General features: G+C 39.4%; 1 protein-coding gene across 7 annotated transcripts in view; it reads right to left on the minus strand.

The window, feature by feature from the left end:
* Nucleotides 1–13313, minus strand: part of SGO2 (shugoshin 2) — a 68628-nt gene that overhangs the window by 34202 nt on the left and 21113 nt on the right. Inside the window, exons 1-5 of one of the 7 annotated variants that reach the window (XM_058709816.1) lie at nt 12702–12801; nt 5569–5661; nt 4964–5095; nt 2980–3155; nt 2112–2189 (exon numbers count right to left, since the gene is read on the minus strand). In XM_058709816.1, the coding sequence (XP_058565799.1) occupies nt 2112–2189; nt 2980–3155; nt 4964–5093 (384 nt within the window). In that variant the 5' untranslated portion in view covers nt 5094–5095; nt 5569–5661; nt 12702–12801. Of the gene's footprint in view, nt 1–2111; nt 2190–2979; nt 3156–4963; nt 5096–5568; nt 5662–6355; nt 6503–12174; nt 12676–12701; nt 12829–13313 lie in introns of those variants that run through there. The other 6 variants (XM_058709826.1, XM_058709811.1, XM_058709810.1 and 3 more) reach the window with 6 other exon arrangements.

Below are 13313 nucleotides of genomic sequence, written 5' to 3' on the forward strand. Positions count from 1 at the left end.
CACTGCTATATCTGATTCTGATCTTAGTAATTTATTCAAGGCAACTTGATTCAGCCCTGCAAGCTGATCAGCAAAACAGAGCCCCCTCCCTGACTCTGCCTACCCACCCACCCACCCAGTGAAAAGCAAGCATCTCTTCTCCTTAGAGGATACTAAATGTATAAGGTATACCTCTGTTCACTGGTTGTACTAGGTACCAAATTTATAATGCTAAGAGCTACATCTCCTGTGAACATTATTTCACTGGGACATGTACGCAAATCTTTTCTGTATCCAAATGTGGATGAAGTTAGGAGATAAAAGTACACATTCTTTGGCTAGCTTTTATAAAGCTTCTGACAAAGGAGCTAACCACTGATCACAAAAGTTGAAAGAGTTCCTATTTTCTTACCAGAAAGACTATGTATTTAAAAGCCTTATAAATGACTAAGTTTTTAAAAGGAGAGATTTGCAGAAAATTAGAAAACACAGGAAGATGCACACACAATAATAAAAAAGTAATGACAGCTAACATTTATTGCATTCTTCCTATTGTGAGGACACATGCTAGCCACATTTAACTCTCACACTAATTCTTCATAGATGTACTACCATTAGCCACACTAGGCACAAGAGGACACTAAGATTCAGAATTAAATGCCAAAGTCACAGGACCAGGAAGTTAACAGAGCTGGGAGCTAAATATAGGCAATTCCATTTATTTTATTTTATTTATTTTATTTTAAATTTTAACGTTTATTTATTTTTGAGAGAGACAGAGACAGAATGCAAGTGGGTTAGGAACAGAGAGAGAGGGAGACACAGAATCCAAAGCAGGCTCCAAGCCATCAGCACAGAGCCCAATATGGGGCCCGAACCCACAGAGCTGCAAGATCGTGACCTGAGCCGAAATCAGACACTCAACCGACTGAGCCACCCAGGCGCCCCGGCAATTCCATTTAAAAGCTGCCCTATAAAGCACTAAACTCCATTACTATCAAGAAATTCACCTACAATTGGGACTTCACTAACCTTTCTTCAGTTTATTTATTATGTATATTTTGCCTTCTCATTAGATACTACTTTACAACAATTATGTTTCCTATTTAGATAATTGAGTTAACTTCACTAATATTTGGCTTTCCTCCCTTCCTAATTTTACTACTGATTATATTTTCGTGATAGATTACAAGAGGTATTTAACTATCAATATTAATGCTTTATCTGCTATATGTTTAATTTTCCCAGTCTGCCATTGGCTTTTTATTTTTATGATTTTTAGCCTTCTAAGAATGTTCTTTGAGAAAATCCACCAATAGTTTCCTTTATGCCTTCTACTTGCTTTATTTCTAGGTATAGAAAGGCCTCTCCTATTTAAAATGAATATATTTGTATTTCTTATTTTATATGATTTCCTTTTTTACATTTAAATCCATCTAGAATTTATTTTAGAGAATGGTATATAGTAGGATCTGCCTCTATTTTTTTCCCCCAAAATAGTTGTTCAATTGTACCCATCTTTTTTTTTTTTTTTTAATTTTTTTAAATATTTTATTTTATTTTTTATTTTTTATTTATTTATTTATTTATTTTTAATTTTTTAATATATGAAATTTACTGTCAAATTGGTTTCCATACAACACCCAGTGCTCATCCCAAAAGGTGCCCTCCTCAATACCCATCACCCACCCTGCCCTCCCTCCCACCCCCCATCAACCCTCAGTTTGTTCTCAGTTTTTAACAGTCTCTCATGCTTTGGCTCTCTCCCACTCTAACCTCTTTTTTTTTTTTTTCCCTTCCCCTCCCCATCTTTTTTTTTTTAATAACACAAATCCTTTTCTAATTTGAAATACTACTTTTCTATCAATGTCTTTTTTAGCTGTGTTTTAGTTGTTCAGGGGCCATTATATTCCACTGAGCTGTCTAATCCTATGTTACTTCTAATCAAAACCTAATTTTTATGTAAAAATTTCAATAAACCAATTATGCCATATGGTAATGTGCTGTTAGCCAGTTAAAATTGGTGTTATCATTTCTTTGCACAAAGTTTAAGTTAGTTTAATGCTACTTAATCTTAATTATCCTTAGTAATGCTTAAAAAATTACACTACTTACATATAAACTCTACTTACCTCAGAAAGAGTGCTCATTTCAATTGCAGTTATCAAGTTATTGTTCATGAGTGCTTCTATTTCTATAAGTTTCTTATTCTGTGTTAAAATAAAGACACTTTTAATCAATTAAGATTTGGAGTTTATTATACCATACATGTATGGATGTCATCAGTTGAGAAGACTTAGAAAATAACTGAGATCACACTGAAATAAAAAGGTACTACATGCTATAGTTCAAACACACACACACACCCCTTGAATGCTTCTGAGTTCTCAATAATAAATTTTCCTACGAACATTTCTCTTTCTTCTCACAGTAATAATACATCCTACAGCAAGTTAACATAGTTTATCAAGGAATTGAACACTCATGAATAGTAGATCAATTTTTCCATTTTAAATTAACTTCTGCTCATTTTGGTGTTAGATCTATAAATTGCAGCCTAGCTAACCATTGGCTCTTACTGACCTGTCTGTGGACAGAGTTGGAAATTGGAAGGGAAAACAACGACTACAATCTTCATTCTATTTGGTGTGTAGCCAGTGAAATGCTGGGATTAAAGAGAATACAAACACTCTGGGAACTCCCCTCTTTTCATTGGAGGAATTATGCCCATCGTTGTAATGCACCAAGTTTTGCTAATGATAAACAACCAAATAATGATCAAGGTATTATACTGGTTTGCAGGGCTGTAAGTGACATTTAGAATGTAGAGTTAAAGACACCTATTTTATTACCCATTAAGTTTGTCCACTAACATGGCATATTCTTTCAATAATTTTTTACAATAATTAGACATTTGAAAAACACTTTTAGAGCTTCTTTAATAACACAGTTAAGATTTTAGTTATAATTTAGAATTCAAACACAATATAGTATTCATACCAAATTATTTAGTTTTAGGCGAAGAAATGCATTCTCAAAATTCAGTTTCTCCACTTCTTTTTGCAATAGCGTTTTTTCAGTTGTAACCCTTCGAGAATTTTCTTTTTCTCTACTAAGAGCTTGAGCTAATGCCCTGTTGTTGTGCTTTAAAGAAATTTTGAAAATGGAAGAATTATCTGTAAAAAAAATTTTTAAGTTAATATTGAACTTATATCTTGTTTTCATATCCTTATAAAACTATTTTAGGCAACATATATTTCACTTATAAGTCTTAACTAAAGGCTGGAAAACAACAGAATGACAATATTAAAAAAAAAAATGTATACAGACCAGAAATAAAAGCCAGACAGAAGATGAAGAACAAACGAACTGTAAGGAATGCAGAATGTTGTAAATAGAGTTAGGGATAAAGGATGTCTAGGACAGATGCAGGATCCTAGATAATTAGACCAGTCATAAAAACTAAATCTTGATACTTGCTGCCCTACCTTCCTTCCTACTTTGACTAGGAGGTAGAATGGAGAAGCTGATTCCAAAGCTCTAACTGGAGATATCCCATAGGTATTAGGGTAGCCATTAAAATCTTAAAGCCAGTTTCTGTGGCTCCAGAATGGAACACATCAGTTAATGCTTCCAAAGCCCATTTTTCAAAATTTTGAGTGAAAGGGACCATAATGAGTGTAAAGTTGGACAGACCATCTGAACCCTGTGGGATTTTCTATTGCTACCCTAAATATCCAATTCTTATTTCTTGGCATTTACTGCAATCTAAACTCGATGCCTTCTCTTTACAAGCACTATGTAAATATAATTTAAATCAGAAATGCTTCTGTGTTGTTAGAGAAATTTAATCGTGAATTCCTTGGTAAAGCTCACCTTAAATATAGTGTGTTCCCTTAGTACACATAAACCATACTTACATTTTCATAATTTAGATTTAAATGCTACTATTCAACAACATATCCCACTGAATGGAAGTTTAGTATCTATAAAATAAGTTTATAAAAGTAATAACATATTTTAAATATTCAAACATTGTTTGGGCATCAAAAAAAGGGTCCAAAAAAGTACTTTATCTTTTGCATAAAGAAAGTAGTTTCACACAGCCACCTTTGACACAGAAAACAGACTAGAACGAAAACAGACTAGAACCAGTTTAAGACTTCCAGAGCTAAAGGATAATATTTTCCTGTCGCACTCCTCAAACTCCGGATGTTCCTTCATAATAGTGAGTGAGCAATGGTCCTGCCAAAGAGAATAGCAAACAGCCACTACACAAGGTGGTCTAATATACCACATGATTCTAGAGACCTGGGTAGGAGCAACATTAAGATTTAAAGATACTCAGGAGGTTCAGCTATTTCAGAGGGCACACACAATTACCCTTCAAACATGTTATATCTACAGGAAACCTTCTCTACTCCTGCTGAGATGGATAGGAAACACTGAGATAAGTTTCAGAAGTAATGGAAATTTATATTGGCAGTTTTTCCCACTTTTTTTTTTTTCCCTTCTGACCTCTTAGTTCCAGAATCCATGAAACCTACCTCCAAAATGTTCAATACCATCATGAGCTTTGGCTATATAAAATCACCCATGACGACACTCTACCTGGGCCAATCATTCTAGATTACCCATCATCCAATTGCTACAGCATACTAGAACAATCTGTCACTTGTTTTTTAGCTCTTTTCCTGAAATGTCACATTGGTATTTTCTTTGCAGTGTAGGAGGTAGCTGCCTTAGGCTACCCCGGCCTCACTGCTGAAAATTCTGCTGTCACCACTGAGGGTAAATCATCATATCCGTTAAACTAATAAGAGTTGAAGGAGACAGAAAGGATTGAATGGACAAAAAGTATCGCTTAACAAAAATTGTCATTTTAGTCATTTTCTATACTTGATAAAATGAAGTGCCAAATACTGTATCAATTCTCCAAGGGAAAGTAAAAACGTGAGCATACTTTAAAACCAATAGCACTTACTTAGTATTTTTGTTTTGATTTTTGAAGCAAGAGAAACATTCAACTTCCCAGTCTTTGAAATTCTGTCTTTCACATGTCTCTTAATTCCTGAGGTAAAAAGTGAGCTAGTTTCCATCACTGGGTTCTCCATCACTGAAGTAAAAACAAGAAAGAAAGAAATCAGAGCAATGATTAATAAAAGAAAAAAGGGTATCTGATACATTCCAGAAGGTAATAATCATGACTTATATGGTATAATTTGTTTGTGTGTAAGTATTTACAGGGGTGCCTGGGTGGCTCAGTCAGTTAAGCATCCAACTTTGTTTCAGGTCTGATCTCACTCTTCGTGACTTTGAGCCCCGTATCAGGCTCTGTGCTAACAGCTCAGAGCCTGGAGCCTGCTTTGGATTCTGTGTCTCCCTCTCTCTTTGACCTTCTCCCACTCACACTCTGTGTGTCTCTCTCTCAAAAATAAGTAAACATTAAAAAAAAAAAAAAAAAGAATTTACAAAACGCTTTGTATAAAATCTGAAAGTATGCAAGTAGCCAGGAGTGGTTTAAAGTGGTATCCAAAAAAGGTAAATGACTATTTTTTCATTCAAATCTATATTATTATGTCTACATACCAGGAGCTAGGTTAGGCACAGCAGACAGAAAACAGGATACGGTTGTATAGGCATGTCAGTCATGGAATGTAGAGTCCACCGTAGGTACAGATCCTATTTTGACAATGTAAGAAGTGTAACCTTAGAGAATGCACAGAACAGATATACCTAATCTTATGGGAGAGGAGGCATGCTAGCTAGTTTGGAGGACTAGGCAGGATATCTTGAGTGTGTCTATTTGTCCATTACAGTTATGGTCTATTAGACCTTAAAGTCTAAAAGTAGAAAGAAGATAATCACATTATACTATGACAAGAATAAATGATATAATATACAATGCATAAAAGTAATTAACTCTGCCTGGGCAGAGGAAAATGATCAGAAAAGGTTTTACTGAGAAGGGACAGTTGACGTTGAGCTATGTACTTAGACAAGACTAACCTTTCAAAGCTCCCATTCCCTCCCCAAGCTTCTTTGTCTCTATCTTCAGAGATCAAGAAGAAACCCCATTACCTGCACTTGCCTAACTTCCAATACTCAACCTTTCCACCACTACCTGACTTAAATCCACAGGACTAATCTCACTATGCTCTTTATGTCAATCACAGAATCTCTGGACTCCCAGGTCACTGTCATCTTCCTATCTCCCTCATCCTAATCCTCCTGTAGCTCTGTGGTAGGCTAAAAAATGGTCTCCCAAAGATATCGGGTCTTAATCCTTACATTCTAAGCCTTATGTGGAAAAAGGGTTTTTATAGACGTGATTAAGTTGAGGATCTTGTGATAGGGAGGTTATTCTGGATTATACCTAGTTAGGCCTCCAAATGGCCTCATTGGTGTCCATACAGGAGAGAGGAAGAGATTGAGTGATCCGGCCAGAAGCCAAGGATTGCTGGCAGCCACCAGAAGCTGAAACAGGCAAGGAACAGATTCTCCCCTGGAGCCTCCGGGGGACTACAGCCCTGCAAACACCAGAATTTCAGCTCAGCAACACTGAGTTTGGACTTTTGGCCTCCAGAACTGTGAGAAAACAAATTTCTGCTGTTTAAAGTCACCTGGTTTGTGGTCATTTGTTACAACAGCCACAGAAAATGAAGAGTCTTCATATCTCACCCCTGCCCTACCTTGTGAAGGTCTCTGGAACTCACAATCCATCACTATCAAAACCTCTAACTTCAGTCCCTCCTCTAAATGGTCCCTTCATCTTCTTGAACCAGCTGCTCCCAGGAAGATGCAGATTCCCCTCCCCGTCAGGAGGTGGCCATTTTCTCCCTTTCACCTCCTAAAGGATGCACTACATTCATGCTTGCAGACCATTTGCTCTCTCTCCTCCCTAAAAATCCCCCGCCTTGAATATAATGTCATCAGACTCTATAACCCTTTACATCCTGATGGTATAGCCAACCTCTGGGTCACTCTTTATTGGCTGCTAATTTCATATCCTGGCTCACTATTACTCTGAGAACACTGAAGCAACCTGTAGAGAACTCTGTCAAAACTCTCATTACAATTACCTACCCATTATCATCTGTATCTGTGCCCTTGTCTTCTCTCCACTATGATGGATGAACCATCTATCTTCTAAGGTCAGTCCTGCTTTGCTTAGATAAGGATCCATGCATTGGACTTCATGCTATCCTGCCTCCTCAAAGACATAACTCCATAATTCTCTCCTCTTCATTGTCATTTTTTTCCACTGGATCATTCTCATCAACATACAAACATACTGCTATTTCCTTCATCTTAAAAAACCTTCCCTTGTTCCCACTTTGTCCTCAGACTACTCCTCCATTTTTCTGAAGCTCTTTATAGCAAAACTCCTTGAAAGAACTGTCTGTACTCAGTTTCCAATTCTTTCCTAAACCTATGTCACTCAGACTTTCACTATGACTACACCAAAAGTGCTAATCTTGAAGTACCATCACACTGCTAAATCTAATGGTCAATTTTCAGTCCTCATCTAACTTGATCCAGCAGCAGCATTTGATATGGTTATTTCTCTTTCCTCCTCGAAAATTATCTTTCCTTGGCTGCCAGCACACCAAACTTCTGGGTTTTTTCCTCTACTTAATTAGCTGTTTCTTTTCTCTTTTACAAATGTTCCAAACTTGTAACAGATTTTCTCCTTGGATCTCCTCTGGGTATCTATACTCACTCCTTTGGTGATTTGATAGTCATGGCTAAAATACCACCTAGAAAATGCCAAGAACTCTAAACTTTATGATCTCAGTTTGGATCTCTTTCCTGAACCTCCCTGGATTCACAATTCTGCTTAAACAATTATAACAGGGCATATCAAACTTAACCTGCTCATACCTGCTTCAGTCAGAGCCTTCTCTATTTCAGTTAATAGCAACACCATCCTTCTAGTTGCTCTGGCCAAAATTCTCTCTCCTATCCCAATCAACCTTCACAGTACATTAGGAACCTGACCACTTCTCAGCACTTCCACTACTATCAGCCCAGATCAAGGCACGGACTCATCTTACTTGAATTATTGCAACAACCTCTTATCCCCCTATTCCCACTGCTGCTCTCACTACAGTGCATTTTTTAGTCTAGACAATCTAAAAAACTCCCTGATGGTCCCATTTCTCTCAGAATAAAAGCTGAAGTCCTTCAATGGTCAAGAAGTCCCTTCAACATCTGCTCTTCTTTCCATTTCTCCAATTTGAACTTTCTTCTGTTCACTAGTCCATTCCTTCCAGGCCACACTGGCTACCAAGCTCTAATTGCTCCTGGCAGATGGTAGGCATCCTTCAGCCTCAAGTCCATTGTACTGGTCATTCTTTCTACTGAGAAAGCTCTTCCTCCAGATATATAAAAGGCTCATTCACTCTCCTCCAAGTCTTTGCTCAAGTGTCACCTTCTCACTGAGGCCATTCAAAACTGTAGCTCCTTCTCTTGGCATGTCTGATCATTCTTACCCTTTTCTATTTTTTTCCATAGCATTTAAAGCACTATCTAATATTCTACAGAATTTACTTACTTCCTGTTTTCCCCAACTAGAATTTAAGTTCCAGAAGGTCATAGATTTTTCTGTTTTATTCACTGATATATTCCGTGGCCCGTGTAACAGGGCCTGGAAAATAACATGAACACAACAAATATTTGTTCAATGAACAAATAAGTCTTAAAAACAAAGAATTGGGCGCCTGGGTGGCGCAGTCGGTTAAGCGTCCGACTTCAGCCAGGTCACGATCTCGCGGTCCGTGAGTTCGAGCCCCGCGTCGGGCTCTGGGCTGATGGCTCAGAGCCTGGAGCCTGTTTCTGATTCTGTGTCTCCCTCTCTCTCTGCCCTCCCCCGTTCATGCTCTGTCTCTCTCTGTCCCAAAAATAAATAAAAAATGTTGAAAAAAAAAAAAAAAAAAAAAAAAAAAAACAAAGAATTTGTTAGGTATCAAGATTAGAAAGGGTATTCCAGAAGAAGGGATGGCAAGTGTAAATGCATAAACATGGAACATTTAAAAAGATACAAGTGATCTCTTGATGCTGGAATGTTATTACCCTAGTTCTGTTTCTCTTTATCACAAGTTCCCTTAATTTCTTTTTTTTATGTTTATTTATGACAGAGTGAGAGAGAGACAGAGCATGAGTGGGGGAGGGGCAGAGAGAGAGGGAGACACAGAATCTGAAACAGGCTCCAGGCTCTGAGCTGTCAGCACAGAGCCCGACGCAAGGCACGAACTCACAGACCGTGAGATCATGACCTGAGCCAAAGTCGGACGCTCAACTGACTGAGCCACCCAGGCGCCCCTATTGCAAGTTCCTTTAAAAGAGTTGTCTATACTTGCAGTCTTCAGTTCATCCCCTGCCATTCCCTCTTGATCTACTCCACTCAGGTTGTTGCTCTCATCACTACCGTATGGAAATTGATAATTGAAGTCACTAAATTGCAGCATTGCTAAATCAGATACAGTAGTCAAGATACAGTTCTCAATTGATCTAATTTTAATCACAGTATTTTTTTTTTTAATCAGAGTATTTAATATCAGGTCATTCTCTCTGCAATACTTTCTTTAGCAATCTTCTAAAAAACATTCTCCTTGGTTTTTCCCTTCTCACTGACCACTTCTTCTAAGTCTCTTCTGTTATTCTTCATCTCCCTAACCTCTTACCATTGGAGTGCCCCAAATCTCAATCCTTGGGTCACATCTCTTTTCTATGTACATAAACTACTGTGAGAGTATCATCTAGTGTTCTGGCTTTTAAATCTAAATGCCAATGGCTTGCAAATTTATATCCCTGATCAATTCCAGACTTATTTATCCAACTGCCTACTCCTCATCTCCAACTTGGATGTCTAATATGTATCTCAAAAAACAAAATCTTAAGTTTATTTATTCTGAGAGAGAGAGAGAGAGATGCAGGAAGGACAGAGAGAGGGGGAGAGAGAGACAGAGACAGAGAGAGAGAGAGAGAGAGAGACAGAGAGAGAGAATCTCAAGCAGGCTCTGCACCATCAGTACAGAGTGATGCAGGGCTTGAACTCACCAACTGTGAGATCATGACCTAAGCAGAAACTAAGAGTCAGAAGCTTAGCTGGCTGAGCCACCCAAGCACGTCTGCAGTTCAAATTTAACATGTCCTAAACTCAATACACCTAAACCTGCTCCACTGTGTCTCCTCCATCTCATTTAATGGAAACTCCATCTCCACCTGCTCAGCTCAGAAACATCTTTCTCTCACATCCCACATCCACTCGATCATCAGTCATGCTGGCCTGACCTTCACAACATGTTCACATGGGCCACCTATTGCTATCACTCTGATCCAAGTGGCCATTCTCTCTCATGTACATTATTGCTGTAACTACCTAAATGGTGTTCTTGTTTCCACCTTCCTTCCTACTATCTATTCTCAACCTAGTAACCAAAATCATCCCTTTACACTTAATTCATGTCACTCCTCCGTTAAAAACCCTCCAGTGGTTCCCATATCACTGGAGTAGAGTCATAATCCTTGCAATGGCCTGTAAAGTACTACACAGTTTAACACTCCCCCCCCCCCCAATTCCCCATCCAGTACCTCTCTGACCTCTTCATCACTCTTCCTTCACTCACTAAGCTCCAGCCATTGGCTACCGTGGCATACTCCCACTGCAGAATCTTTATATTCCCGTTTTTTTTTTTTCTTCTTTGTGTCAACTCTTCCTCCAAATAATCATGGGGTTTACTCTCTTTCTTCAAGTCTTTACTAATATGTCACTTTCTTAGCCTTTCCAGACCAAATATTTAAAATTACTCACCTGACCCCATTTCACTATCCTATTATATATTTTCTCCATTAACTTATCAGTGTCTAATATAAGACCACATAATTTCCTTATTTAATTTACTGTCTTCTACTAAAATCTGTTCCATGAGGGCACGGATTTTTGTCAAGTTTGTTTGCTGCTGTACCCTTAGAGCCAAAAGAGTGCCTGGAACATAGCAGCTACTGGTTAAACATTTGCTGAAGAAACAACTATGGATAAATGGAAGAAGTGTCAAATACTAAAACTGACCAATGCTGGAATGAGTCTCTTTTGAAAGTGTTGGGCAGATGTTGGGTGATGTCAAGTTAATAATGGGAATATGGTTTTAGAAGAATTTTCTGCAATGGGAAAGAAGTTTAAAGTATTCTAAAAATTTTGTCAAAAAAGAAAAAAGGTAAAATCAAAGATCACTATCTATTGCATAGATAGAACACAGGCACATACAGAAATTCCACAGATAAATGGTTGCATCTTACACCTGTGAAGAGACACTGGCATAGGTATCTAGTCCATCTCCAGAAAAATCCAGTCAGGAAGATTAAATCTCATTTTACTAATTAGGAAACCATCGCTGAAGTGTCCTCCCCAATAAGTTGGTCCCTGGTTCCCTAACTTAATAAGTGGCACTATCAATCACCCACCCAAATGCTCATGCCAGAAATCAGAGTCTTCCTTTTTTTTTTTTTTTTTTTTAAATTTTTTTTTTTAATTTATTTTTGGGACAGAGAGAGACAGAGCATGAACGGGGGAGGGGCAGAGAGAGAGGGAGACACAGAATTGGAAACAGGCTCCAGGCTCGGAGCCATCAGCCCAGAGCCTGACCAGAGCCTGACGCGGGGCTCGAACTCACGGACCGCGAGATCGTGACCTGGCCGAAGTCGGACGCTTAACCGACTGCGCCACCCAGGCGCCCCCAGAGTCTTCCTTTTAACACTGCCCTGTCACCCTCCACATTAACAACCTCACCAGGTAACACTTTAGGAACCAAGGCCAGGCCACTGGAGTACCATTCATTCAAGGATGACTTATGGTACAGAGATTGAGGTATTTTAAATACGGTTGGGACTGTGTTGGGAGTCTCAGTTCTAACATTTCATAGCTATGTTATTTTAATGTCTCTAAGTTTCAACTTTCAGGCTTATAAAGTAATAGTAAGTGCATCTAATTGTAGGGACTAAATGAGCCGATGTATGTACAGTGCCTAGTACAGGACTTGGCACATAGCACTCACTAATACGACCTATTTATTATTATTCTGTAGCTCCTGTCTGGCCATCATCTCGGCTAACTCTATATCAGAAATATTAAATTCCACATCCAGTTCTGAATTGGATTCTTCATCTAGAAAAATCATAGTCCCTATTCCTTACCGAAGTCCTACCTGTAAATCAAGACGCAGTTCAAGTTCTAAGTTTTTCCCAGTATTCCATCACCCCTTCGCCTTCAGCCAGCCCTCCTTCCAAATGATCACTCCAAAGGAGAGGGATCATTTAAGAACCTGGGTAAGCAGTCTCCAACGCTCACCCAGCAGGTATTTACTGAAGGTTCACAATGACCTAGATAATACTCTAAAAAGCAGGAGTAGTGCAGTCACAAAGACTGAAATTTCTTCCTTCAAGGAGCTGACCTTCTAACTGGCCGCTCGTACCTCTCACCCAGCCGGGCACAAAATCAAAGAGACAAGATGTAGCCACTCAGATCCAAACCGGAGAGTTCCCCAACGAGCCCGAGAGCGCGGCCTCAGTTCGCGATACCAGAGGGCGGAGGGTGGGCGGGACCACGGGCCGCGCACGGCTCCCTTGACGGAAGACTCAAGAGAGCAGTGCTGAGAGTTTCGGCTGGGAAAGGCACGGATCTCCCCAAGCAAAGGGCGGCCGCGCCGAGGTCCTTGACTTACCGCCCTTTCGACATGGGGGCGACGACCACCCAGCCTGAGAAGCTCAGCGCCAGCGGCTACGGCTCTGGTTTAAACTCCGCAGCCGTTAGCGGCTGCCACATCAGCCAATCAGATCCCCAGGAGGCCGCGCAAAGGAGCGCGGTTACCAGGAAGTGGGAGGTGAAGGGGCGGTACCTCGAGCTGAGGGCCAGAGGGGGCGTTTCCAGGCAAGGCAGGGGCTATTGAACGAAGGTGAAAGTGGCAGCTTGGACCATGGGCGGGGCTGGGGGTGGTGGTGGTGGCGGGTGGCTGTTCTGTCTTTTGATGCATTGACCGAAAAGGAAACGTTCCTTTAACAAAAATGCCTTTATTAGAGGTCTAAAAGGCGTAACAGTCATCTTTGCATTATGATGCCAGGACCTTTATTTAGTTTTTCACTTAAAAGCACTCCCTATTTTTCTTTCAACTTGCTGAAGGAAAAGTGGCAATGAAATTTCTTTGAACATTTAGGTCTTAAACAAATGGTTTGATTCAACTAAATATACAAGAATGGCATTTTCCGTTACACCCAACTACATTAAAACATATATTATTCACTTTGTGTTCCAAGTCAGTTAGTTTTCCTTTCACGAG

This window comes from Neofelis nebulosa, chromosome 2 (genome assembly GCF_028018385.1).
Source record: "Neofelis nebulosa isolate mNeoNeb1 chromosome 2, mNeoNeb1.pri, whole genome shotgun sequence".
Taxonomy (NCBI): Eukaryota; Metazoa; Chordata; class Mammalia; order Carnivora; family Felidae; genus Neofelis; species Neofelis nebulosa.